Source organism: Nilaparvata lugens, chromosome 4, assembly GCF_014356525.2.
Source record: "Nilaparvata lugens isolate BPH chromosome 4, ASM1435652v1, whole genome shotgun sequence".
Taxonomy (NCBI): Eukaryota; Metazoa; Arthropoda; class Insecta; order Hemiptera; family Delphacidae; genus Nilaparvata; species Nilaparvata lugens.
The window spans coordinates 15,035,634-15,059,376 of record NC_052507.1 but is presented as its reverse complement, the minus strand read 5'-3'; the positions used below and the strand labels follow the sequence as shown (position 1 = coordinate 15,059,376).

The window sequence follows — 23,743 nt, the reverse complement described above, 5'->3', positions numbered from 1 at the left end:
TATGTTTTTGCAATGTCCCAGTGGTACGTTTTTATAATTACTAATAATAAAAGTATCTCATATAATAACAATATTATTTTCTCTAGAGATAATCAATTCTGAATAAACCTATTGATTTTTGTTCCAAATGTTATGATAGCCAGAAAATAGTCAATGAATTTTACTTCAACTTTGGCTTCGAAAGAATATTTTTATCATAAAAAATAAAATAGAATAAAAGTCAACATGTAGTTTTTTAATTACTATTTACTAATATCAAGACTCTCTTCAAAATGAATTCTAGTGAATAGTGAAAGGGGCAAATGTCCATTTGTTATAGTATTTTATCGGTCTCGTCAGTCAGCAGCTTATTAGAGATTTTCTTACGAAAGTGGCCTGCGCGTATCTTTATGAACTGGGCTAAAACTCCTACTTCTGCTTTATCGAGAAAGTAGGGTTGGTTGAAGAAATTAAAATAGACATATAATATTAAGAGCAAATGACCTAAAGTTCTAAGAAATCAAGTGATATGTTTCAGCAAAACATAAAGTTATTAAATTGTTAGTTCATTTATTTATAAAACAAGCTGAAATATAAGCGAGTCAAAATTAGCTTAATTAAGTTGAACAAAGCAAATACCGTACCGTACCTATCAATAGCAAATGCATGTACCATAGAATTTTTAAATTATTAATTATTTAAAAAAATATTGTTTCCTTTTCAGAGGATTATTGTTATTAACACATTCATGACTCATTGTTGTTATGAACAAGTAGTTTTAAGTGTGCATATTTTCATTGATGACCACACACTGAGCTGAACAGGTCTCTTTTTATTGCCTCTGGAGACCGGTCCCGCATCAATATTATTATGTTCATTCTATGGTATTCGACGCAAATTACCAACAACAATTGTTTCTGGCATGAGAGTCATACTGATAATGTGAGCAGTAAATCGTCAGCGTCCATGGTTGCCGAGAAAAACATCGATTGAAAGAAGTAGAAAGTGTATTATTTGAGGATCAAAATTACATATCATGGTCATGGTCAATGCCAAAGCTAATGGAAGAGGTCAGGCAGCTGATTGGAAACAAGATTTGACGAAATTCAACTGAGAGAACGCTAAAGGAACTCAAAGAAGAGAGATATTAACAGAAACGAGATTTGGAATAATTCAACTGAGTGGACGCTGAAAAAGTTAAAAGTAGTTGAGGAACATTAGTAAAAACCGAGAATTGGCATGATTATTCAACTGATAAGCGGCTAAAAAGAATTAGCGGAGAAGAGGGATATGATGGAGGCCTACAAAATAACCGGTTTTGTTTTCAATAAGTCTCTGATAGGTTTACTCACTTCTGGCACAGTGTAGTCATGATGTACTGATGTAGTCATAGATGTGATATTCAGATATAATGAATCGATAAAATATGAATATTAGTCTATCAAATTTATTTAAATTGAAGTATATCGTTAATAATTAATTAATAGAAAAAAATCAATAAGCTGCCAAAGAAACATGTCTATATAGAATACAATAGCAGTTTGCAGTTTGATCAATGAGGTGAATAATTGGATTGGTGAGATAACTTTTATAGGCCTATTTCTCATTCGATCACAAGGTCTAACTATCTGATATCAACATTTTTGAAAAAGCCATCTCTGATTGTTTCTCGTGGCATTTAATCATGATTCATATTTAACAGACTTTTGTGGAACCGGAGCTTAGGAGTTAACATATAAAAAGCCTTCACCACTACTCCCGGTGCTAAAGGAAGGTTGGGTAGCTTTAATTTGTTTCGCATTTATCTCGAAAACTATCCGTGTTACGAACATTATTATCCTCCGCAAAACTAAAGCCTAAAAAATCTCACGTTTCATCTGGAAAATAATGTTTTATCTTCCATAGATATCCGCTCTTGAAGGTGTGACATTCATAAGAAAAACTCTTTTGTCTCAAATGTTTTGCTCTTTTTGACCGTATCACTTTTCAACTATTAATGAAAAAAACCGTGATGATTACGAGCTGATAAAGTGCTGTGTCGTGTTCAACACTCGGGTCTTTCAGTGAAACGGTAAGATTTCAATAGAGGTATTTTTCAATCCAATGGTCATAGTCCAGTCAATATAGACATAAAAAAGGGGGTGTGCTTGCAATTTATATTGTAGTTACAATATAACTACTATATTGTAGTAACTACAATATAAATTGCATGCACCAATGTATAATTATAGTGACTGGACTATCATGAATGTGATGTATAAAGGTTGCCATTTACTGAACAAGTCTTGATTCCTCTCCTATTATTTTCTCATACCGTATTGTATATGGTTCTAGTATAGTATAGTCTCTAGTATTCAATATATTTAGTTTCACATAACATTTTTTTTTTTCTTCAGTAATATAATTTTTTCCTTGTTTCTTTCTCTCAATTTTCAACTTCTTTGTAAAGTGATTATTGTATTTTTTTGATTGGGAAGCAATTTTGGGATTTTCCCGTATGCTCCCATATTGTTGTAAATAAATAAGCAATAGGTAGAGGATTATTTTTCGAATATAACATCGGTAAAGGTCTTTCATTGGAATCCATGCAATTCTTAACTTTCCCAAGACATTTTGCAGCATAAACTATCACATTTATACTGAATTCGTATTTTTTGGCTGGGATAGTTCTGGGTGGATTGATCAGGATCAAGTTCATAAATACGGCTACAAAAGGCTGTATAGTGTAATAGTAAAGAGCAGGCGTTGCAACTGAATCAATAATTGAACTACTCAAGTAACTTAATATTAGTTTCCAAACACATAATAAGTAACATCAGCTTATTTTTTAAAGAACACAATGAAAATCACTTCACTATTATTTCGATGTTCTATAATCTCATATTATTTCCAAGAACGAACTATTCAATACAAGTACAGTATATACAATATTTAGATATCACATTTATTTACAATTCACTAATTTTCATATTTACAATAATCACAGAGATTTGAAGGTTAACAAAAATAGGATAACTAACATCGAATACTGAAAACTTTGAATTTGAAAACTAGATTCGAGTCAGTATTGATGAACACGCGAGAAAGGAATGAAGTATTTTTCAAGAGGAATCTGCACAAGGTCTACCGTACAAACTTATTCCTATCATGAACATATTTATCAATTATCATGAACCATTTTCAATAATCAATTAATTTTAAAGATTTTCTAATTTATGATAAGGTTCTGCAAATTTTCAGAGACAGGATGATGGAAGAATAAAAAAATTAGTCGAGAAAAATCAATTAAAAATGTGATAGACAAGATCTACTGATTTAGGTGCACGTCTCCTTCATAAGAAAATTGTACTGTACCACCGAAGTAATTATAAGAAGTACCTACAGGAAGGAATAAAGTACGTTACTGTAATTATTTAATAATTTCTGTAATTCTCCAAACTTCGAAATGAATATGTTTTCATAAAAGGATAAGCAGCTACAGTATAACAGATTCTTCCTTTGACACTCCGTACAACTATAAAAAATTCATAACTAATTATTGTATACTTTTGAAAACAAATTTTAAAACATTTTAGACATAAAACACACTAATCAATAATTATTGAGATAAAAACTTATATTTGAGTATCTTTAATAATAGACTATACACAAAGTCCACAAACAATTGAAAACTTAAACAACGCATTAATTTTTCAACATGAAATATTTAAAATTAATTCAGCAAATCATTCATAATGATTGCCTATTAAAGTTATGTAATATGCTACGATTCAATTATCTATTTAATTCAATCACAGAAAACTTAATGATTTTACACTCAGTTGAAATTTGGTATAGATCGTATGTACTAAATTCGGAAATCATTTATAGCTGAACATTACGCAAAAAATTGTAAAAAGGAAATGTGTTCGTTCGAAGCAAAGCACTGATGGTATTGGCAGGAGCCGATATATAAATTTATTTTGAAATTGCACTTTTATCATAAGGAATATACTGTAGTTTATATACATTTAAAAACATTGATTGTACCAAGGAGAAAGGAATATTCCAACATCAAATTACATGATGGTATGGGAGAAATTCTTTAAAACCGACAGAAAGCTATCTTCCGGCAGACAGCAGAAGCTATTTTATATATTATGAATACCGGACATTCAGCCTTACAGTTTCTTATAATCATGAATGAGAGCTAGCAATGTGAGGTCTATAAGCACTATTTAAATTAAGTAGATTTTTTTAGGAATGATAAAGATTACCTATTATACAATTAAAATATAGAATTCTATTAGTTTCCAAAAAACATACGCTTGACGTTATCCAGTATGTGTAAAAATAAAACAAATTGTAACCAAATAATAATTAAGGGTCCTGTATTAGAATACAGTAGCTGTGGACCAGTATCTCCTAGTCTATAAACTTAATTATTCAACGCATTAATAAGAAATGGAAGAGCTTGCACAAGACAATAACCAAAACATCATAATAATACATTTTTAATGGATTTAGAAGGAAACAACTTCCAGATAGGAAAGGTATAGATGAAAAAAATAAGAATTTTCAAGGTAAATTCAAAACTTATCAAACGAATAAAATTTGGAATCGATTGAGTTTGAATAAAATTCTCAAATATCAACAAAATAAAAAGAAACAACGAAGATGAAATAATGATAACGTCATGAAAACAAACATTAAAATAAGTGAAATAAACAAATTTCATTGATTTACAATTTCCAAACAATATTTGTATAATAGTATCAATATAGAACAATACGTAACTAAAGTATAAAGCGATATAAAATTAATAACGTTAATAACATCAATAATATTTAATATCAAGAATTGTAATTAGTAAGAGTGTTTGTGCTTCAAATAGTATAGCTTCTACACTGAGAAAAGAGATACAGTATCACTTACTGTTATTTAACAACAACAATATACAATAATAATATAATATAATAATTATAATAAAAGTGATTGGATCAACAACAATACATTTTGCTGAATGAGTAAATAATAACACAGTAACTTGAACCCAGTCGCATAATATCTCTATCACTTTTTCAAAATAGACAGAACAGTCTGCCTCCTGAATAAGAGCTGTTCGTTCTATTTTTTGTACACCCCTCAAATCTGTACCGATCTCAAAAGCTGCTGGAGAGTGTGATTAAGCTGGGAGATCCCCGTCCAATGTTTGAAACTCCTTCGCCACAGCGGAGCATAGCAGCGATAATATTTTATCAAGCTTCCTTCTGCAATGTGACAAGTGCCTTAGATAATGCATATCTCAAGGTCACAGCTCATGAAACATTCTTCTCTTTCGCTGCGTATCTCTAGGAGCTTCCTCTTATACCGCCACTTCCTCCTGCAATGCGGCAAGTGCCTAGCTAATGCATATCTCAAGGTCATCAAACATTCTTCTCTTCTGCTACGTATCGCTAGGAGCTTCCTCCTCTACAGCTCATCCTACTCGTCTCTGGGTGTGCAACGGTCAGTCGTGAGTGCGCATGCGCTTGAGCCTGTATTAGCTGGACATGCAGGCGACCAGCTGATGGCAGAGCGCGCTGTACTGGCCTTGGTCGCCCGAGATACGACGCATCTTCAGCTGTGTGTTGTGCGACAGCACTTGCAGTTCTACCTGCAACACAACATTCAATCAATCCAAGGCCAAGGACCTCTAGCTTGATCCATTTTACATAAATTGAAGTAGCCCTTACCAAGAAAGTGAATATATTGACAAATAATATCGGCTTGAGTTAACAGTGAAAATTGGAACATATACGCCCTACACCATGAGATATCTTCTCATGCTATCTTTTCTCTAGGATACAACAGGAAACATCATTCGCATTTATAAGAAACACTCAAAGTACTCATTCATTTAATAAGAAACCCTCTCTATCAATTTACTATTCATAACTTTCTTAAAGTTTGGTTATTGGCAGCTCAACTAAGGAAAGACTAGAAAATCTAGTCTACTTTTGACCTAATGTACAGATTTCCAATTGTCAAATTCGGGAGAGAAACAATCTTGGGTTAAGGGTATGTGCACACAGAGAGTGGTTAGGCGTTCCGAGTTCTCCAAATCACGTTCTTTCTATGCACAAAATGACGGAGGCCGGATACAAGTGTTCTAGTGTTGGATTTCTCAATTTATTGAAGAAAAACAAGATACTATCTTTGAGACTCTGTCTTTCAGACAGAGGGGAGTATCAATTTCAGTATCAATTTAATAATATGGCAAGTGGCTCTCTCTCATACTTATTAATAACTAGCAGGTAGCCCGTGCTCCGCAAGGGTCTAATTAAAAAACTTGACAGACTTAAAACTTAACGTAATGAAATCTTGAAGAATTGAAAATACGCCTATAACCATCCTTGGTAAATAAAGAACATATAGGCAAAATTTCAAGTTGATCAGTCTAGTGATAATGCATCGCCTTCAATCAGGTTGTCCCAATGATTGATTTCAATTAGCGACAGTGTACCTGCAGTCCGCAGGGATACTCGAGCGCCAGGGTGTTGTCGTTGCCGACCGAGTGCAGGCAGGTGGGAGGCAGGGTGGCGGTGACAGCCTTCTCGACGAGGCCGAGGATGTCGGGTGTGGCGAGGTGCGAGCAGAACTCGGACAGAGCCACCTCGAATGAGCCGCTCACCGTCTTCTGCAGATGTTCAGAGTTCAACAGCGCCGGGATGTCCTCCTCGCTGCACGAGTGCTGCATTGCGCATGCGTCGCACGAGTCCGCCAGAATCCGCTGGTCACCCAGCTCGTCGGTCACTGAGATCGCCGGCGTGCCTGTTTGCGTTTTCACTGTGTGCGGCTCGCCTGCAATCGAAACATAATTAACACTAAGTATTAAACATTAAAAAGAAAATAAACACTATTAAACATTAAAAATAATAAATATTAAACATTAAAAATCAAATATTGAACATTAAATATAACGACTGTATGCTATGTGCTGACATAGATGGATAAAACCTAATTTATTAGGTTTTTACTATTAAACATTAAAAATAATAAATATTAAACATTAAACATCAAATATTGAACATTAAATATAACGACTGTATGCTATGTGCTGACATAGATGGACAAAAACCTAATTGAAAACAACAATAAGATTTAGCTTTATAATTTTTTTTTTATAATAGGGGATTTTATGTTGATGAAATAACGATTTATCAAACAAATTTTTTCGATTACACGCTCAAAATTGGCTTAGAATCAGCTAAGAATAGCCAATCCGAGGACAACAAACTTGAGTGTGGAAACGACTAATTTTTAAAGATCCCATAAAAGGTTGATAAACGTTTAATTTAGACCCGATCTAAACGTTTATATGGAGTTGAAAAACTGAGAATTAATTAGTTGTATTTATAGCACGGGGAACGAACATACTGGTTTTGATTAAATTAACTCTTTCCATGTTTTCTCGAACACAAGCTATCCTCGATTACAATGAATGGTTGATCATTTCTCTAATACAACTGCGTAATGCATAAATATGATGTGGATTCGTCAAATGTACGATGTACGAGATATATAATTTGTGGATAGCTTCTTTCTGTATTAACAGAGTTTTATGAAGTGGGTAGCGAGAAATAATTCAATTTGATTTTTCAATACAATGAGAACTATGTATTCATTCATTTATTCATTCATTTGTGATCATTGTATCACAATACACTTTATTAAATCAATAATTTAATTAATTATTTATCATCATTCTGAATAATATAAATTGGGACAGAAACTGACCAGGCCAAACTTCTTCTTGTATCATAGTGAGCGGAGGCGATGGACTGGAATGGTGGAGTGGCTGCTGCATCCTCAGGTCCAAAGGCATGCAGTTGCCATTGCTGCCACTGTACGCTGTGCCTTGGATTATAGAGCCTGCAATTGAAACAACGCATCACCTATTACGTTTGTTTTATTCGATACATGGGAACACAGCAATTGATGGTAAACTAGTGGATAGGGTGCTTGCATAGCCCCCAAGAGGTCCCGAGTTCGATACCAGATATGACCAAAAGTGTTTAGCCAGGTCATTTCCGTGTTACCATGTTAAAATTATATATTTTTAATTATAAATTATATATTCAGACTTGAAGGGACCTTCCCATAAGAGACTCTTACCCAACGAAAAGCTATACAAATAATAATACTGAGTGTGATGCCCACATAAGCTCTTAGGCTTGTGCGTAGGTGATGAGTGAGAGGGATGATGATCAGAGATGACGACTACTTTTTAGGTAGTCGGAACCGACGGTTTATCGTCCTCGAAAGACAGGGTGGCCGTATCTATCTGATTGTGCTGCGATCAAAAACTTTTGCCCCGGTCGAGATTCGAACTCGGGTTCTCTTGATTATTTTACCGGCGCGTTATCACTTACACCAACGAGCCACCTAAATATTCCAGCTGTACAAATGTTTTTTACAATAATTGAGAAAGATATACTATGATGTACTATGTTATACTTATTGATGTAGTATTAATACTGTTCATTCTCATTTAAAATAATCAATAATAATATTTTATTAAGCAAGAAATTATATTTTTCAATAATTTTATAATGAATTTTCATAATTAAGATGAAATATTTTATTAACTAATTATCAATTCTACATTGTTAAAAGACGATTTGGCAACATAGCAAAGCGAGAAAGAGATAGCCCTATCCGCTTTGTTGAATGATAGACAAGGATAGCAATACCATTGCTAATCAAACACTGTCATTATAACGTGGACCTCACTATAGTTTCAAATCACACTCATAATACTATGAGATCAATAATAGATTTAAACAATTTTGATATATATTATATCTAAGATATTCGTAATATTATACTGTATTTTAATGATTACAATTCAGTATTCAGTGATTGATGAGACTTCTATAAATTATTCTGATACAAGCTACAAATTCTTTGACACGGCGACAAAGCTGAGCAGCTGATAACCTGAGACCAAAGGAGCTGCTAAATCATTGCCACTCTAGGTGGCACTGGCTAAATCTATTTCCCTTCAAGATGGCAGATTTGGAACACGATTCTGGTCGCGTTTCCCTTCTGTATGTATTATGTGATGATGATTGATGATGATGGCAGATGAATAGATTTAGGTGGGTTGAGAACTCACCCTGGGTGACAGCGTTGGAAGGCGGATAGTAGTCAGTCTGCAGCTGCAGCCGCTGCAAATGCTGTGAGAGTGCACTGCTGCCAGAGGATGACGTCACACTTCCCCCTCCACTGCCATCCACCACGAACCTGCTGGGACTTGCTCCACCCGAGTAGTGGATCGGCGAACCTGGACAATGAATAATCATGCAGCAGTTCATAGATTTTATATTTTCTAAAGTGTATAATATACTAGTTAAATTGAAAAAAATGAAATAAACTCTGCTTACTCAATAACAACTATCTCCAGTTAGATTTTCAAGTCTGAATAAATGTAGTTGAGATTATGCCCTCCACCCTGCGTTGCCCAATATCAGCGTTGTTAGATTATGTAAAATTGCGACTACAAAATTAAAATTTATAAAAAATAAAAATGAATAAATGAACTGTATTCATTTATTCTATAAAAACAGTTAGCATAGCAAATAATTGTATTCATTTTTACCCCATGGCAAATCGCCGTCTGTGGAATTTCAATTTGTAATCCAACAAGGGTTAAAAGAATCTTTCTCTAGTATCTAAAAGTTCTCTAGTATCTTTCTCTAAAGTATCAGTTTCTTTTCAATAGGCTAGCATTTCTCTCGAAATCATTAGATTCAGTAATAGAATTAGTTAACCATATCGAAACAATGAGGAGAAGTCTACTTTCGATTGATTTATAAACATTTTTTATTCGACCTATAATGAAATAAAAACACACATTTATCGTCAAATTCTACAATTTTATTTGGTACAGTAGAATTTGGCGATATATTTGTGTTTTTATTTTAATAAGGAACGGTTCTACAACATCGACAGTGACTCAGTCGAATTTTTATTCGACCTATGGTTATTTTTTCAATTAATGATTGTTAATGTCGAGTCTTTTTGACCAGAAAACTCAAGGTTTAGGCATGTTAGAACGTTTTTTATCTAAGTGTTGAAATGGACGGAAAAAGCGAGAAAATAATTGGAATAATTTATTCAAAAGTCAAAAGTAAACGGTAGAATGTAGTTTGGCATCTCGCAAATTACATTAGTTATTAATTATATTACCACTGGAGATAGGATTTGATCATTGCAGCTTGAAAAATGCCGCGGTGGTACCGTGGTGGTATTGCTCTATGTAGAACGTGTACTGTTTTAATAGTTACTGTAAATTTTTATGTGGAATTGATGAGTTGAAATGCATGAACTGAACATGAATTTCCCTGAGGAGTTTTACAAAATCATCAAATGGTATAATTCCAAACAAATGATATTCTATTCTCTACTACACACTACAGTACACTATTGTTTCATTCTTTAACTATTGTTCTATTATCACTATAATAAATAGTTTGATTACTGACCAGCTGGAGTTAGAGGAGAGACACAACCACTGATGGACTGGTGGGGAGGAGAGGGGGACGGACTGCCCAGTGACGGACTCCCCCTCATCTGCTGCATGTCCAGGAAGTGCTTCGATTGGAGATCGGCTAATATTTGGCTGTCATTCAACAAGTTGCTGTTTTTCTGCAATAACAAACATTTATTCAACAAAAACGTCATACAATAATGATGAAATCATATACTATTAAACGAGCAATTTCTGTTTATATGTTTGTATTTCACCGGATCTCGAAAACAGCTCTGACGATTCTCACGAAATTCAGAACTTAGTAGGTTTATAATATAAAAATTCGATTGCACTAGGTCTAATCCCTGGGAAAACTCGCTGAAGGACATTAAAAGGATAGTTATTATTCATCCTTGGAAAAACAGCTGATAATAATTATTTCGTCGTCTGTTGATGATGGAAGTGAGTGAGCGAGTTCATGTGTGTGGGACTGTGCAAAATTATGAGTCAGCTGTTGAACTTTTGTAATCATTCAATCAGGTACTTAGTGCCGGTTTCAAAAAAGCAGGGTTATTTTTAATCCTGATTAATTCCAGTAGAACCATCTTTTTGAAATGGTCTTCTCTGATTTGGTTCAAAAGAAATTAATCAGGATTAAAATTTAACCGGCTTTTGTGCAACCGGGCATTTGTGAGGGAAATTTTTGCATTCCTCTGGGAATTAATCTCAATTCACAGTGATTATATAGAATATTTCTGTTTGAACTATACATATTATTATAATTTATTTCGTAATATTTTTTTATGCTTTTGTACTCCAGAGCGAAGCTCGGTCCCCGATATTTGAAATAATTTTTCAATAGAAATAAGAATTATTGAGATGATAAAAATTCAACATTTAGGGCCGTTCGCACAGCAAAGCTTAAACTGAATTCAATCAGCTGGTGGCTTAAGCTCAAAATGAATTACATTATAACGAACGAGACTTGATATTTATTAAAACCAGTTTGAATGAAATTTAGTTTAAACGGTCATTGTGCAAACGGCACTCAGTAGAGTATTTCCAATAAATGACAGAAAGACATTGGTATACAATGACAATAATTTGAAATTCCAATGGATAGTTTACTTATCATGAACTGGATTCTCGAATTCCAAAATTGAGATAAATATCGAGGGAACAAAGAATGGGAAATTTGAATCTAAGTTAATAAGGAGATTTCCTTGAATGACTACTTTATTGGATTTCTCAACAAGGTGATGAGGAATTCTATACAAATCAGCCACGCCAGGAATTAAACCTGTCCTAACCAATGGCTAATTCTCAATAGACAATGTTTTAAAAAATTAGATCTAAGAAAATAGAAAAAGGATATAATAATGTGAAGACAAACAAACATATATTTAGAAGGTTGGAATAAACTTATTATTAAAAGATGATGAACTACCTGCAATTGCTGGTGTTCTAACTGGAGAGCTCGTAAGGATGTTTCGGCAGAATTCATACATTGCACTGTTGAACCTTCTGAAGCTCTCCTCACAGGACTGAACCTTTCACCTGGCAAATGCAGAACTGGACTGTCTTTCAACGACTCTCCTCCTCTCGAATTACCTATCGAATAGCACAAATTGAAAGATTATTGGAAAGTAATCAAAATATCATGTTAAGCATCGACGGAAATCAATCCCCGAATAAAATGAAATTGGTAGGTAGCTGTGAAAGCTGTAATAATTTCTCCGATTTTTCCAATCTAATCAATGTGACAATAATCAATTATCTTTAGTTGATAGTTGAACCTGAAAATTTTTGGCTACAGTATTGGTTTTACCAATTCAATAACATTAGTAGAAGTTTAATATTCATCTCATTCATTTATGAATAATGTGTTATTTTCCACCATACGACTGAATATGGTCAGCATTCCTAAATCATTAAAATTTCAATGTTTTGATTCATGAACTGTTTCTTTATCCAATTAAATGACTGAGAATGATGAAATGAATAAATACATAAAGTTTGATGATTATAAAGGACAATTGAATTGATTTTACAACACAATACTCACCCCGAAACAGACTGTAGACAATCAACAACTGCACATGTTAATAACATTATTATTTTGAGTTAGGAAGCGTATGTAACAATAAAAATTTCGTATTTTACATGAAGGAAGCTGACAAAGAGAAAGCTGTGGGATAGATAAGCTTCACATATACAGTAATGCATACATACATATTATACACAAGCACGAATAGCATATTTTGAAAATAGGTGAAGCAAGGGGATTATCATGAGCATTTTAAATTTCGTCCAGATGAAAAGCTGAGGATGAAAATTCAGTAGAGATAGAAACTTCTTCTGGAAAGGTTGTTACATTTGTTACAGTGATAGTAGCGTGGAAATAAGAGATTTTAAAAGAGACATAGGGTTCTAGCCATCCTATCTTTTCCCTGGATTCAACCTTTGGTTGTGTTGGACATTGCTACGATTTATCTCCAACTCGCAAATAAGTTAATTGGGGCTTCAAAAGTTCGGTAATCAAGTTTAGGTTCTGAAGATAGATATTTCCAAGGAATAATTTTAGGGGGCTGACGAAGCTCCTCCTTAGGAGCGAAATGCACTCCTCAATTCTCAACAAAAAATTATTTTAGATATTTACTTGGAAATACAGTGGTTAGAACTACGATAGAGTTGAATGTAAAACACTACAGTACACAAACAAGTACAGCAGGAATATGAATGAAAGTGACTTGGAATGCATATAAACACACATAAAATACTAACGCAAAAACAGACAGACACTAAACCAAACTATGATTAGAATATAATACACATATATGCAAAAACATTCAACTACTCGAGCAGAATTCATAGATATTATAAAAAAGTTACTATTAAACTTACTCCACAGATAAAACTTACTTCACATAATCAACGAAACAGCTTTCCATTATATTTCCATTGGAGAAAGTAAACGCATTACAGTGTTGTATTGTGAGTCATGGTGGTATTTTCCATAAAATTTCATAGCATTTAAATGATTACTAATAGCTAATCAGTTAATTTGTAAAAACATGTCGTGTTTTTTATAAAATAAATCCAAAGGATTACTTAACGAGAGCACTCGGCTCCCGAAATTCTTTTGTTCGGTATTTTTGTAGTGTTAATAAGTTTCAATTTTTAAAAACTCAGTCGTGTCGTCCAATCACTTAACTCCAAAGGATTTATTTATAGAAGTTAATTATTAATTTTAATAGCTTCTTAAAATGTATGAATTCAGGGCTACTTATTTTTATTTATAAAATAGAATTATAGTACCCTTTTTTGAAATTAATAGAATAATAGATTACAAAATTATAATTTGGATAGATTTGAAAAAAGGAAAAGGAAATCCAGCTCGTTGAAAACGACATTAGTCAATATGCAAGAGTGGAGCTTGAGATATCCATATAAATTATGTTCTTCCTGCATCGTAGGCTGAGGTCTATACAAAATTTAATACTGGTTAGTTTTTTTAATTATAGGCTTAGTTTATTATTAATTTGAATGTATTTAGAAAATGTAAAAACTGGAAAACTGGTAGGTTGAAAACGTCATAAGTGGAGCTTGATATACCTATATACTTGTGTTGTTCCTGAACGGTAGGCAGATGCGAAGCGAGCGGTTTGCGGAGCGAGTTGGGCTTCCTGGGCCGCACCGACGGTTGACCGTAGACGGCCAACGACGGCTTGTACTGACGGTTCATCCGGTTCTCCACCTCCAGGATCAGCTCGGGACTAATCACTACGGGTACCGTGCCACACATAACAAACAATCTTGCCAACTCAAACAAAATCAACAAAATAATACAGTAAAACAACATAAAGTAACACCCCCTATCCAAAAACTCATCACTTTCAATCGAGACCGGAGTTTAGCTGAAGTTTGCCTCGACTCTACCAAAATAAAACAACATAAATCTTAATCATAAATCGGACCTCGTACCTTCTTATCCCTATCAATAAATTGAGACAGATTTTCAGCTAGAAGGCTTCTGTAATGCTTGAACTCCAATGAAAAACCTTTCAAAAACTAGACATACGGTTAGTTTCAAAAACTAGATACATGAAATATCTGTTGGTGAGATGAAAAACCGAAATGATGAGTTAGAACACAACAATCCAGTGCAGTTCTCAGTGAACTCAACACACCAGTGCAGACGCATCACAGTGTATGATTTATCAGTGTCAAATATTCCATAACCAGGAATTTCTCTAGTCCTTTTTTTTGGTGGAGATTTGAGAACTGATTATTTTTATTCCATGTACTGTCTTGCTATGAATACTGTATTTACTAAGGTATTAATGGTTCAATATTCATTTTCATTATTCCATAGGTAGCTTCGTTTTTCAAAAAATCCCTTGTTACTTATAATAATGACATTCCCCCTCATAAAATACCCTAGTATAATCACAACTTTAAACCTCTAGGTTTGGAAGAGTACAGTATATTGGGGGAAACTCTAAAACTCAAAATTGTTATTAGTCTCTAGGTTCTTGAAAGATTAATAAATAGTGCTGGACAGTCGCTTTGATTCATCGTTGTTGAAATATCTGGATTTCTAAAACAAGTCCAGGATTATACGTTTCTGCGTATACTGTATGTGCAGCATATTCTTACGATGTAATGCCGTATAATGTGCTCTAGAGCTCCTCTTCGGTAGCATAAGCCTATATCAAATTTTCCTAAACATTTGGAATAAGATCCGGTTCACAACTATTGAAATACTAATTTATCCAACAAAGATGAATTGGTATCCGAGTACAATGTCCCAAAAAACCCAGGGAATGATTCCAATAGTTAACCAACACCATAGTGGATGGTAGCTCTGAGTTACAGCACTGTCAATGTGATTAATAGCTGCGATATTTGAAATAATTTTTTTGAAAGCAGTGATTTTTTCACTTTGAAGCCACAAGTGTGAGAGTGCATTTCCTATCAGAAAACCTTCACCAACAAATATTTCCTAGTATCATCATATTTATAGGGCCTAGGTCAATATGACGAGTTCTTTCATATGAAATTACTCAACTGAATGAATTATGATTATGAATCAATCACGAATATTCTGACCTAGCTGCATGTGAAAAACATGATTAACACATGCACTACTATTAAATCAAATCGTTCAATGTCTTTCACATTTTCTCCTCAACTTTTTAACATCAAAATAAACGTTATTTCGAAGTGAAAAGTGTAAATTTAAAGTATTGTGTTCACTATAACCTTAGTGTCCGGTTTTCCATTAGGGAACTTTGGACTATATACGGCGAGGTGGAACTACCCTTGGGTCTCCCCACCATTGAAAGCCATACGCTAATAATAATAAAAATCACGAATCGACAGACAATTGATTACCAAAATTAACTTTCATTTACTCAGAGTTTTTGAAAGGTATTGGAAAGATGGTCCTTGGAAAAGCATTGATATGGTTTGAGGTAGGGTTTTCCAATTGAACGTGATGAGAGATTGGATTTATATAAATAAATTTCGGTGTAAAAAAGAAACAAATGATAATTCATAATATTAATAAAAAATTAAAGGCCAATAATCTATACTATCTTCTATGAAACACAACTTGAATAACTATCAAATTGAAAAACATAATACAATTACGTGTACCCAACAAATAAAATTTATTATTTTTCTTGTTTTCTTGATGGTGCAGAAAAACTTATCAACATTCAAATGAGAAATATGAAGGTAATTGTGTTTAGGAAATCAAATATTACACAGAGAATAATAGTCAACCCAGAAAACGTTAAGCTGTGCAATTAACATGCAGATAAACATTGATAAAAAATGTGCAACTAAATATAGAATTTCTAATCGCTCTAACCACAAAAGTATTGAATAGGTAAATACTGCCTAATCCAACAAAACCTACCTTTCAGCGACGATAGGTGGTTACAAAATCATACTCCCCTACTACTCATAATGAATTAAAAATCGAAAGTTCAACAAAATACATGGGAAAGTGTAGGAAAACCATACATATTAATTTTAGAAAAGGAATACGTGAAAATGCCACAAGCATTAGTTTATTGAATAACTAGTGTTTGCTGTTATTTTATCAATTCGTAGATAAATAATGGAGATCTGATGATGGATTGCACTGAACGGGATCAACTATCTTGAAGACTATCTTGATGTACCTAACAACTATCTATCTCAATCAACTATCAACTATCTATCTCTATCAACTATCAGTACAACTACTTTGTACTGACTAGATCTATCTGTCATCAAATTTTAAATGGTATGTTACATAAATTTCAACATTAGGCGCTGATAATAAAATAACTGTCGGAATAGAATCAGTTGATACTATTGAAATAACCTGAAGCGCCTTAAGCTTGAATAGTTAAAGTTGATAGTATCTAATTGAAGATATTTGAGAAATTTTATTAGTAAAGTTTTCAAAAGCCTGTTGTATAGCCTTGAAGATAGTTTATCCCGGTTAGTGCAACTCAGCATGAGAGTTTTATTTAAGTGATAATACTATAATTTATAATTTGAAAATGTCTATAGTATCAAAAGGAAGGGAATACGGTAACAAACATAAGTGCTTCATCCATATCGACGTCTTTCGATAACAGTTTTAGTACCGTAAATGATTATAGAAAGCAGATAGGGAGTCAAGCTTGATTTTGAAAAGAACAAATCAAAATAAGAGAAAATATCAAAAAGATTAAAATATAAATGTTGAATAAAAATGGGGAAAACATCAAATATATTGAATAAGAACTTGCGAATAAGAAAAAATATCAAGTAGATTGAATAAGAGTAGTCGAGCTTGATATAGAGGTGTTTTGACACCAGGAAGATGAGAGAAGCAAGCATAAATTACCGGGAGGCCGCTCCATGACAGTGAGGAGACCGCTTCGCCTCGTTCGCTGCTGGTTGCCGGACTGTTGGCAGGCATTGGCTTGCTGTTGGTTGGCTATCCTCTGCGCCTCTTCCGAGTTGGCCAGCGCCAGTGTGTGTCGTTTCGTGCTACCCCTACCTTGCATATACCTACAAATCACAATCATATTATTATATTTTACTTATTGTATATTCATCTGATTATTTATTCATTTTGATACTTGATAATTGCATGTAGTGAATGCAAAAAAAGTACGAGGGCACTTATACCATAAAAATATGATATCATATAATTATTATCTATGTTATCCACTTCCATAACTTTACATTTATTTTTAGAATTAAAAATATGGTGTATTGAATAATTATATATGATGATAATGATTGTAATATATTGAGAATAGAATAATTATTTCCTTTGAATACTAAAATAATGTCTATCGTGAGATATTACACCCATTTCGAATAATAAGCATCAAATCTTGTATTATGATTATTTTATTTACTGGATGAAGAAAAAATACAATAATTTAATGGAAAATAAAGTAAAAGGTTAACGCAAAAACTTCCTCTGTTCAATACTTTCTCTCATGAATAGTCAAAATATCTTAGTTATGTCCATGTTCAAATCAGATTATATGGAAAAAATTATAATCAGAAGTCAATAACAGACTATGGAGCACATTTTAAATTTCAATGTGAGTTCAGTATTATCAGCTAATTATATGGGGGGGGGGAGGAATGAATCTGGTCAACCCCATAACATTAAATTCAAGTTAAGCCAAATAAGCCTGAAGTGCTACCTGAACTGAAAATGATCTACGAAATACAATAGAATGAGAGCCATAATTAATTCATAATAATAATAATAATCATTTTTGCATGAATCGCTTGCTAACAAACTAGTTTACATTTAGAACTATAAATATAATTGGGAGTTATCAATAAGCTATAAGTTAATTTACTTTTAGCACTTGAATTGGAGACAGGGGGCTATTATCATAATCATAACGTGTTTTAAATTAAAAATTTGTATCTTATTGAGTTGAGCGCAGATAAATTGAAATGTACTAAACTTGAATATTCTTGTGGATGATAAGATAATTTTGATACGCTGGGAATTGGTGAATTACCTATTAACATCTTCTGATTGCATCTCGTCCATTTGGCCGTGTGTGAGATCAATGGTTGGCGATGCTGACTCTTGGTCAGTGCCACTGATGGGCTGAGATCGCTGAGCCAGAGCAGGACTACCCGGTTGCAACTAGAAATAATCATCATCATTAAAAATCAATCAATAATCGTCATCATCATTATCAAGGAGAAAACCCTTACATCCTATTATAGTGAGCGAGCGATTTCTGTATATATTTGGTTATTTATATAATTATATATTTATGTCCAACGGATCTCGAAAGCGGCTCTAACGATTTTCACGAAATTTGGAACATAATAGGTTTATGATATAAAATTCGATTGCACTGGGTCTCATCCCTGGGAAAACTCGCTGAAGGACATGGAAAGGAAAATAATTATTTATCCTTGGAAAACAGATGATAATTTCGTCGTCTGTCAATAACATAAGATGCTGGTGCCTGTGTGGGAGAGAGACAGAATTATATTCAGCTGTTGAATCAATCAGCTTATCTCACGATAAATATTATCTAGAAATTTTAATCGACTTAAACAAAATAATATGATTTGTTGACATGACATGGTATATCATTCTAATTAGAGTATATCATAAATTTTCAAAGTTAATAATTATTTTACAGTTTAAAGTGATTAGTAGTGTTATTTTGTTATTCAATTTGATTTTTCAACAATCTTAATTAGAACTTTTCTGTCTTCAAATGTTTGGACTGAAAATTGGACCTGAATTCAAGTGTATGGAACGTAACCTACTCTTTGGAATATTTATAGTGTATAAATCAAAATTCGGGGAAGAAACAGTTTTGGGCTGTGCCTGTTAGTCCTTCCCCAATCATTTTAAAGAATTGTGTTCTGTTTATCAATAAATGAATAAATAAATAACGAGCGAAGCTCGGTGCCCCAATATTTTGAATAATGAACACATTGGGAAATACCATGTAGAATAGTAATTGCAGCGGAATTTTGAGATAGAGAGCGCCCCGATCACTGCTGATTTGATACTGACAAGGAAACTACAATGTAAACGAACAAAGCCGATCATGTTATTTTGCCCTTACTTGCTACAATTTGATAAGTGTAATTATCATGTTACATTGCCCTTGCTTGCTACAATTTGATAAGTGCAAATTGAGTTGATTCGGAACTTGTTGACTGATATCCACAAAGATATCTTGTGTACTTCTTCTCTCACGTGTCTAAACGTCTAATAAGACGTTTCCAGGATTTTCCACCGATTCTTTTTTACATGATTTATTGCTATTTCAAGTATTTTCATGAGAATAGAAACACCACTACAGCTGAAGATGAGTTGGTTTCAACACGAAACTGCAGACCTGTGTCTGGAGCTTTCCAAGGTGCAGACCTGTGTCTGCAGTTTCGTGTTGAAACCAACTCATCTAATAAATGTGGACGTGACAAAAAATGTGTTTTTCAAGAATAAAAACAATAATTTACTATAATTTGATGAATTTGAAACTTACCAGCTGTAGTTCCTCTTGGCTTCCTGGCTGACTGACAGCCCTTTGGCAATAGCTTTGTAGATTCGCACCACCGTCTGATGCTCTCCGTCCAAAACCACCAACTACAAAACAAATAATATATATTTCATTCAACTTGCATCTAGTATTTCTGTACTAGTTTCACGGTATGATCACATTGGATGCACGTATGTGCAAGTGCACGTGAGATCATGCATGACCAAGCGCGAAGGCAGATGAGAAACAAAATATGGAAAGAGACATAGGGACACTCACACTGAACGCGTGCACTTGCTGGTGGCGTTCAGTGTGAGCAGATACAGGCAAGTCACTGCGTGTTTCTATGCCGCTTTCCAGATTTTGTTACTCATCGGCGCGCTTGTTCATGCATGATCTCACGTTCAATTGCACATATGTGCATCCAATGAGATCATATCCTTAGCTTTAGATTTGCCTAGAATTCAATGAGCAAACATCTTGTTAGGGAAAAGAAGTACGACATATAATTCAAATTAACACCAAACACAAATAGTAAAATTAACACCAAGAGTTCAAACTCTGTAGGAAACTCATTCCTCTTTGGAGATTGAGATAGATTTTTAATTGAGCAGATTGATCAGCGCCAGATCAGTTTCAACTCAAATTTCTATCAAATTGCTGATCAGTGTTTTCAATCTTCTTACAGTTTTTCATAAGTGTTCGTTGGGGATTAAATTATTGTTTATTTTCTATGATATTATCCTTAAAGGTGCGTACAGATATACGCGCCGCGAACATGAGCAATTCACTTTTAATCAGCTGATGCCAAGCTTTTTATATCTGTATTTTACCGTTTCTGTAAAAATACAGATATAGTCAGCTGATTAAAAGTGAATTGCTCATGTTCGCGGCGCGTATATCTGTACGCACCTCAAGTCTAGCGTGGATTGTCAGATAATCTTTTAATTTGTAGTTGAACTTCTAATTTAATAGAGATCACTACTGGTGTTGTTCTGTCAGTTTTGGAATACTTATCAATATCAATAAATTAATAGGTAATTTATCACTTTGATTCAATATATCTAGTAATCTTGATTCGTTTGTGCAGTATTATTTTTATGATATTTTTGACAAATGTATTGAAGTAAAGAATATTGTTTGTTTACTAAAAAATAATTAATTTTGACACATTATTTTTCGTTTGTGTAGATATTTTTGGCAAATTTATTATGTAGGAGTAAATAATATTGTTTGTTTACTACAAAATAATTAATTTTGACACTTTATAATGGGGGAAATACTAATAGTCGTGTCTGAAATGAAATAATACAAGTAATCCTTTATTAATATATTGAATTAATTACCTGCGCCCAATACAGGAGGCGGTTTCAGCAGATGCTGATCCTTGATGGTGAAGTTGTGAGGTGGCTGGTACTGGACCAATGGAATGTTCTGTGGCAGATTTGTGTTCGGAAAGATGTTCAACGGCTGATCGCCTTGTTTCATGTAATGCGCCTCCAACACCTGTGATAATTCGACAAGTCATCATCATCATCATCATCATCATAAAACAGAAAATAACTCAACAGAAAACTACGTTTTCAGACGGATTAAAGTGAAAATCGTACGGACATCTTGTCAATTTATTTCCATATTAAGTTGATTGTACATTGTTATAAATAGATAAATGATGGAACTACAGACTCTCATTAAAGTGAAAGAAAAAAACATTGGTGAATCAATCTTTGGTCGTTATATTGACAATGATTCTACGTTAGTAATACAAAGTAAATTGATATAGCAGTTCTGGAGCAACTACTATAAATCACAAGGCTACTTAGGTGTTTTTACGAAAAACATGCAAAACAAGTTCGTTTCTGTTGAAGTTGAATATTGTACAATTGAAATTGAAATTATCTTTATGCTTCTTATTAGAAAGTACAAACAATAGAGTACTCAGCGTTAGGCATTTGTATATATTGTTGTTATTAGGGTATATGAAAAAACATCAAAATAGGAACCATATCATAAATCATAGCCATAATACTAGAATAAGAGAACGTTACAACCAAGAAGTACCAAGAATGAATACAGCATTTGGGCAAAGATCACTAGGATATTTAGGGCCTACAATATCTAATAGAATATCATTAGAAAGCAAAATTTCAATAGCTTCAAAAGAAAAATTAGACATTGGTTATTCAGTATTGGGATACAAAGTAGTGAGGAACTAATAGTAAGTAGGATTTAGATTTAGTAGTATTCTTTTTAAATAAGGTAATTTATAGGTAGAAAATTAGTAGCTCGGTTTAGTATCATTGTACTAGGTGATGCTTAAGGTAATAGATATCGTTTTAGATTTTTTGGAATTTTTGTATTATTTGTTGTAGCATAAGTTTGTATTAATTTGATGATAACCTCGACACATATATTATATAGTGAGGTATCATTTTGTAAACCTTGAATATTGTTATATTATTGAAAATGTATGAAAAAATAATAAGTAATGTTCCTGAATTTATGAATAAACTCCTCTGGATGTGTCGTCCAACATCCAGAGAAATTATTATTATTAATAATAATAATATACAATATACATAATACAAAACTTGAAGAAGGTTCCTCACATGGGCAAAGCCTGTGTGCGAGGAACGAGGCACAATACGTTAACTGATTAGTAAAGTCTCACTTTACCAGATCAATCAGGTAAATTACATTGACAAATGAAGAAAAGATCCAATGTTCATGCTTATGACACTAGGAAAAAATACCACATAGATATTTCACATAAAGTCTTGTCATAAGCATGAAACACTATGACAGCATCGGCTTAGGAATGTACAATAAGTTGCCATTGGATATCAAATGGTGTAAAAAAATTGTTATTTAAAAAAAATACTTTTTGAGTGGCTGGTTTTGAGATCTTTCTATTGTTTGACACAGTTTTTCGATTCTACTTGATGTAATTCTACTCTGTGGCTTTAAACTATTACTTTGACTTTATTATTCTGTAATTGTATTATTATGACTTTGTCAATTACCTATATTGGTCTACGACAGTAAAATATATTTATTTATCACCGAGAATTGCATATTATTGAAAAATAGAATAAAATGACAAACCTGTTCGTGAGTTGAGTCTCCCGGACCAACCGTATGCCTTCTAGCGGTGACATGGTACTTATCAGGTGTAACTCCTCCGTCTGGTCTGGTCGGAGTCCTTTCAGGCATTTCAACATCGGCATCACCAAACTGTACCAAAATAAAATTCAAAATTAGTTTCACATTTCCCATTACTCATTCAGCACATTGTGATATGAAAAGCTTAGCTTAGAGGGAAAGGTTAAGATATGAATTATGTTATTTAGCCTATAAGATATTTTATCCTGAATGAGATGAAAGATGAGAGATTAAGGATAAGACAGATGAAAGGATGCACGGGAGATTTAGGATTAGGCAGATGAAAGGATGCACGGAGTTGAGCATGATGACAAGGATACACCGCGAAACCTTTCATGGACGAATTCTACGAAACTATTTACATATTGAAAACAAACACAAATTGAAATTTTCAACCACTTTTTCATTATGGAAAAGTACCACAACATCACTTAAAACACAACTGTAAGGTATTTCCATATTGTTTAAGATGCAGTCGAGTACAGCTACTTCTACGATTCCTATGTTTGACAATACGTGATAGGAAACTAATCAAATGAGCTCGATATATTCGTCTTAATTTATAAAATGAGTT

At 33.3% G+C, this 23,743-nt stretch overlaps 1 protein-coding gene across 1 annotated transcript in view; it reads right to left on the bottom strand.

Moving 5' to 3' along the window:
* Nucleotides 1-5,052: 5,052 nt before the first annotated feature.
* Nucleotides 5,053-23,743, bottom strand: part of LOC120350811 (serine/threonine-protein kinase SIK3 homolog) — a 36,836-nt gene continuing 18,145 nt past the window's right edge. Inside the window, 12 exon segments of the mRNA XM_039425687.1 lie at nt 5,053-5,614; nt 6,464-6,801; nt 7,738-7,872; nt 9,119-9,286; nt 10,488-10,650; nt 11,922-12,085; nt 14,090-14,257; nt 17,364-17,530; nt 18,514-18,644; nt 20,014-20,114; nt 21,354-21,513; nt 23,113-23,241. Of these exon segments, the coding sequence (XP_039281621.1) occupies nt 5,501-5,614; nt 6,464-6,801; nt 7,738-7,872; nt 9,119-9,286; nt 10,488-10,650; nt 11,922-12,085; nt 14,090-14,257; nt 17,364-17,530; nt 18,514-18,644; nt 20,014-20,114; nt 21,354-21,513; nt 23,113-23,241 (1,938 nt within the window). The 3' untranslated portion in view covers nt 5,053-5,500.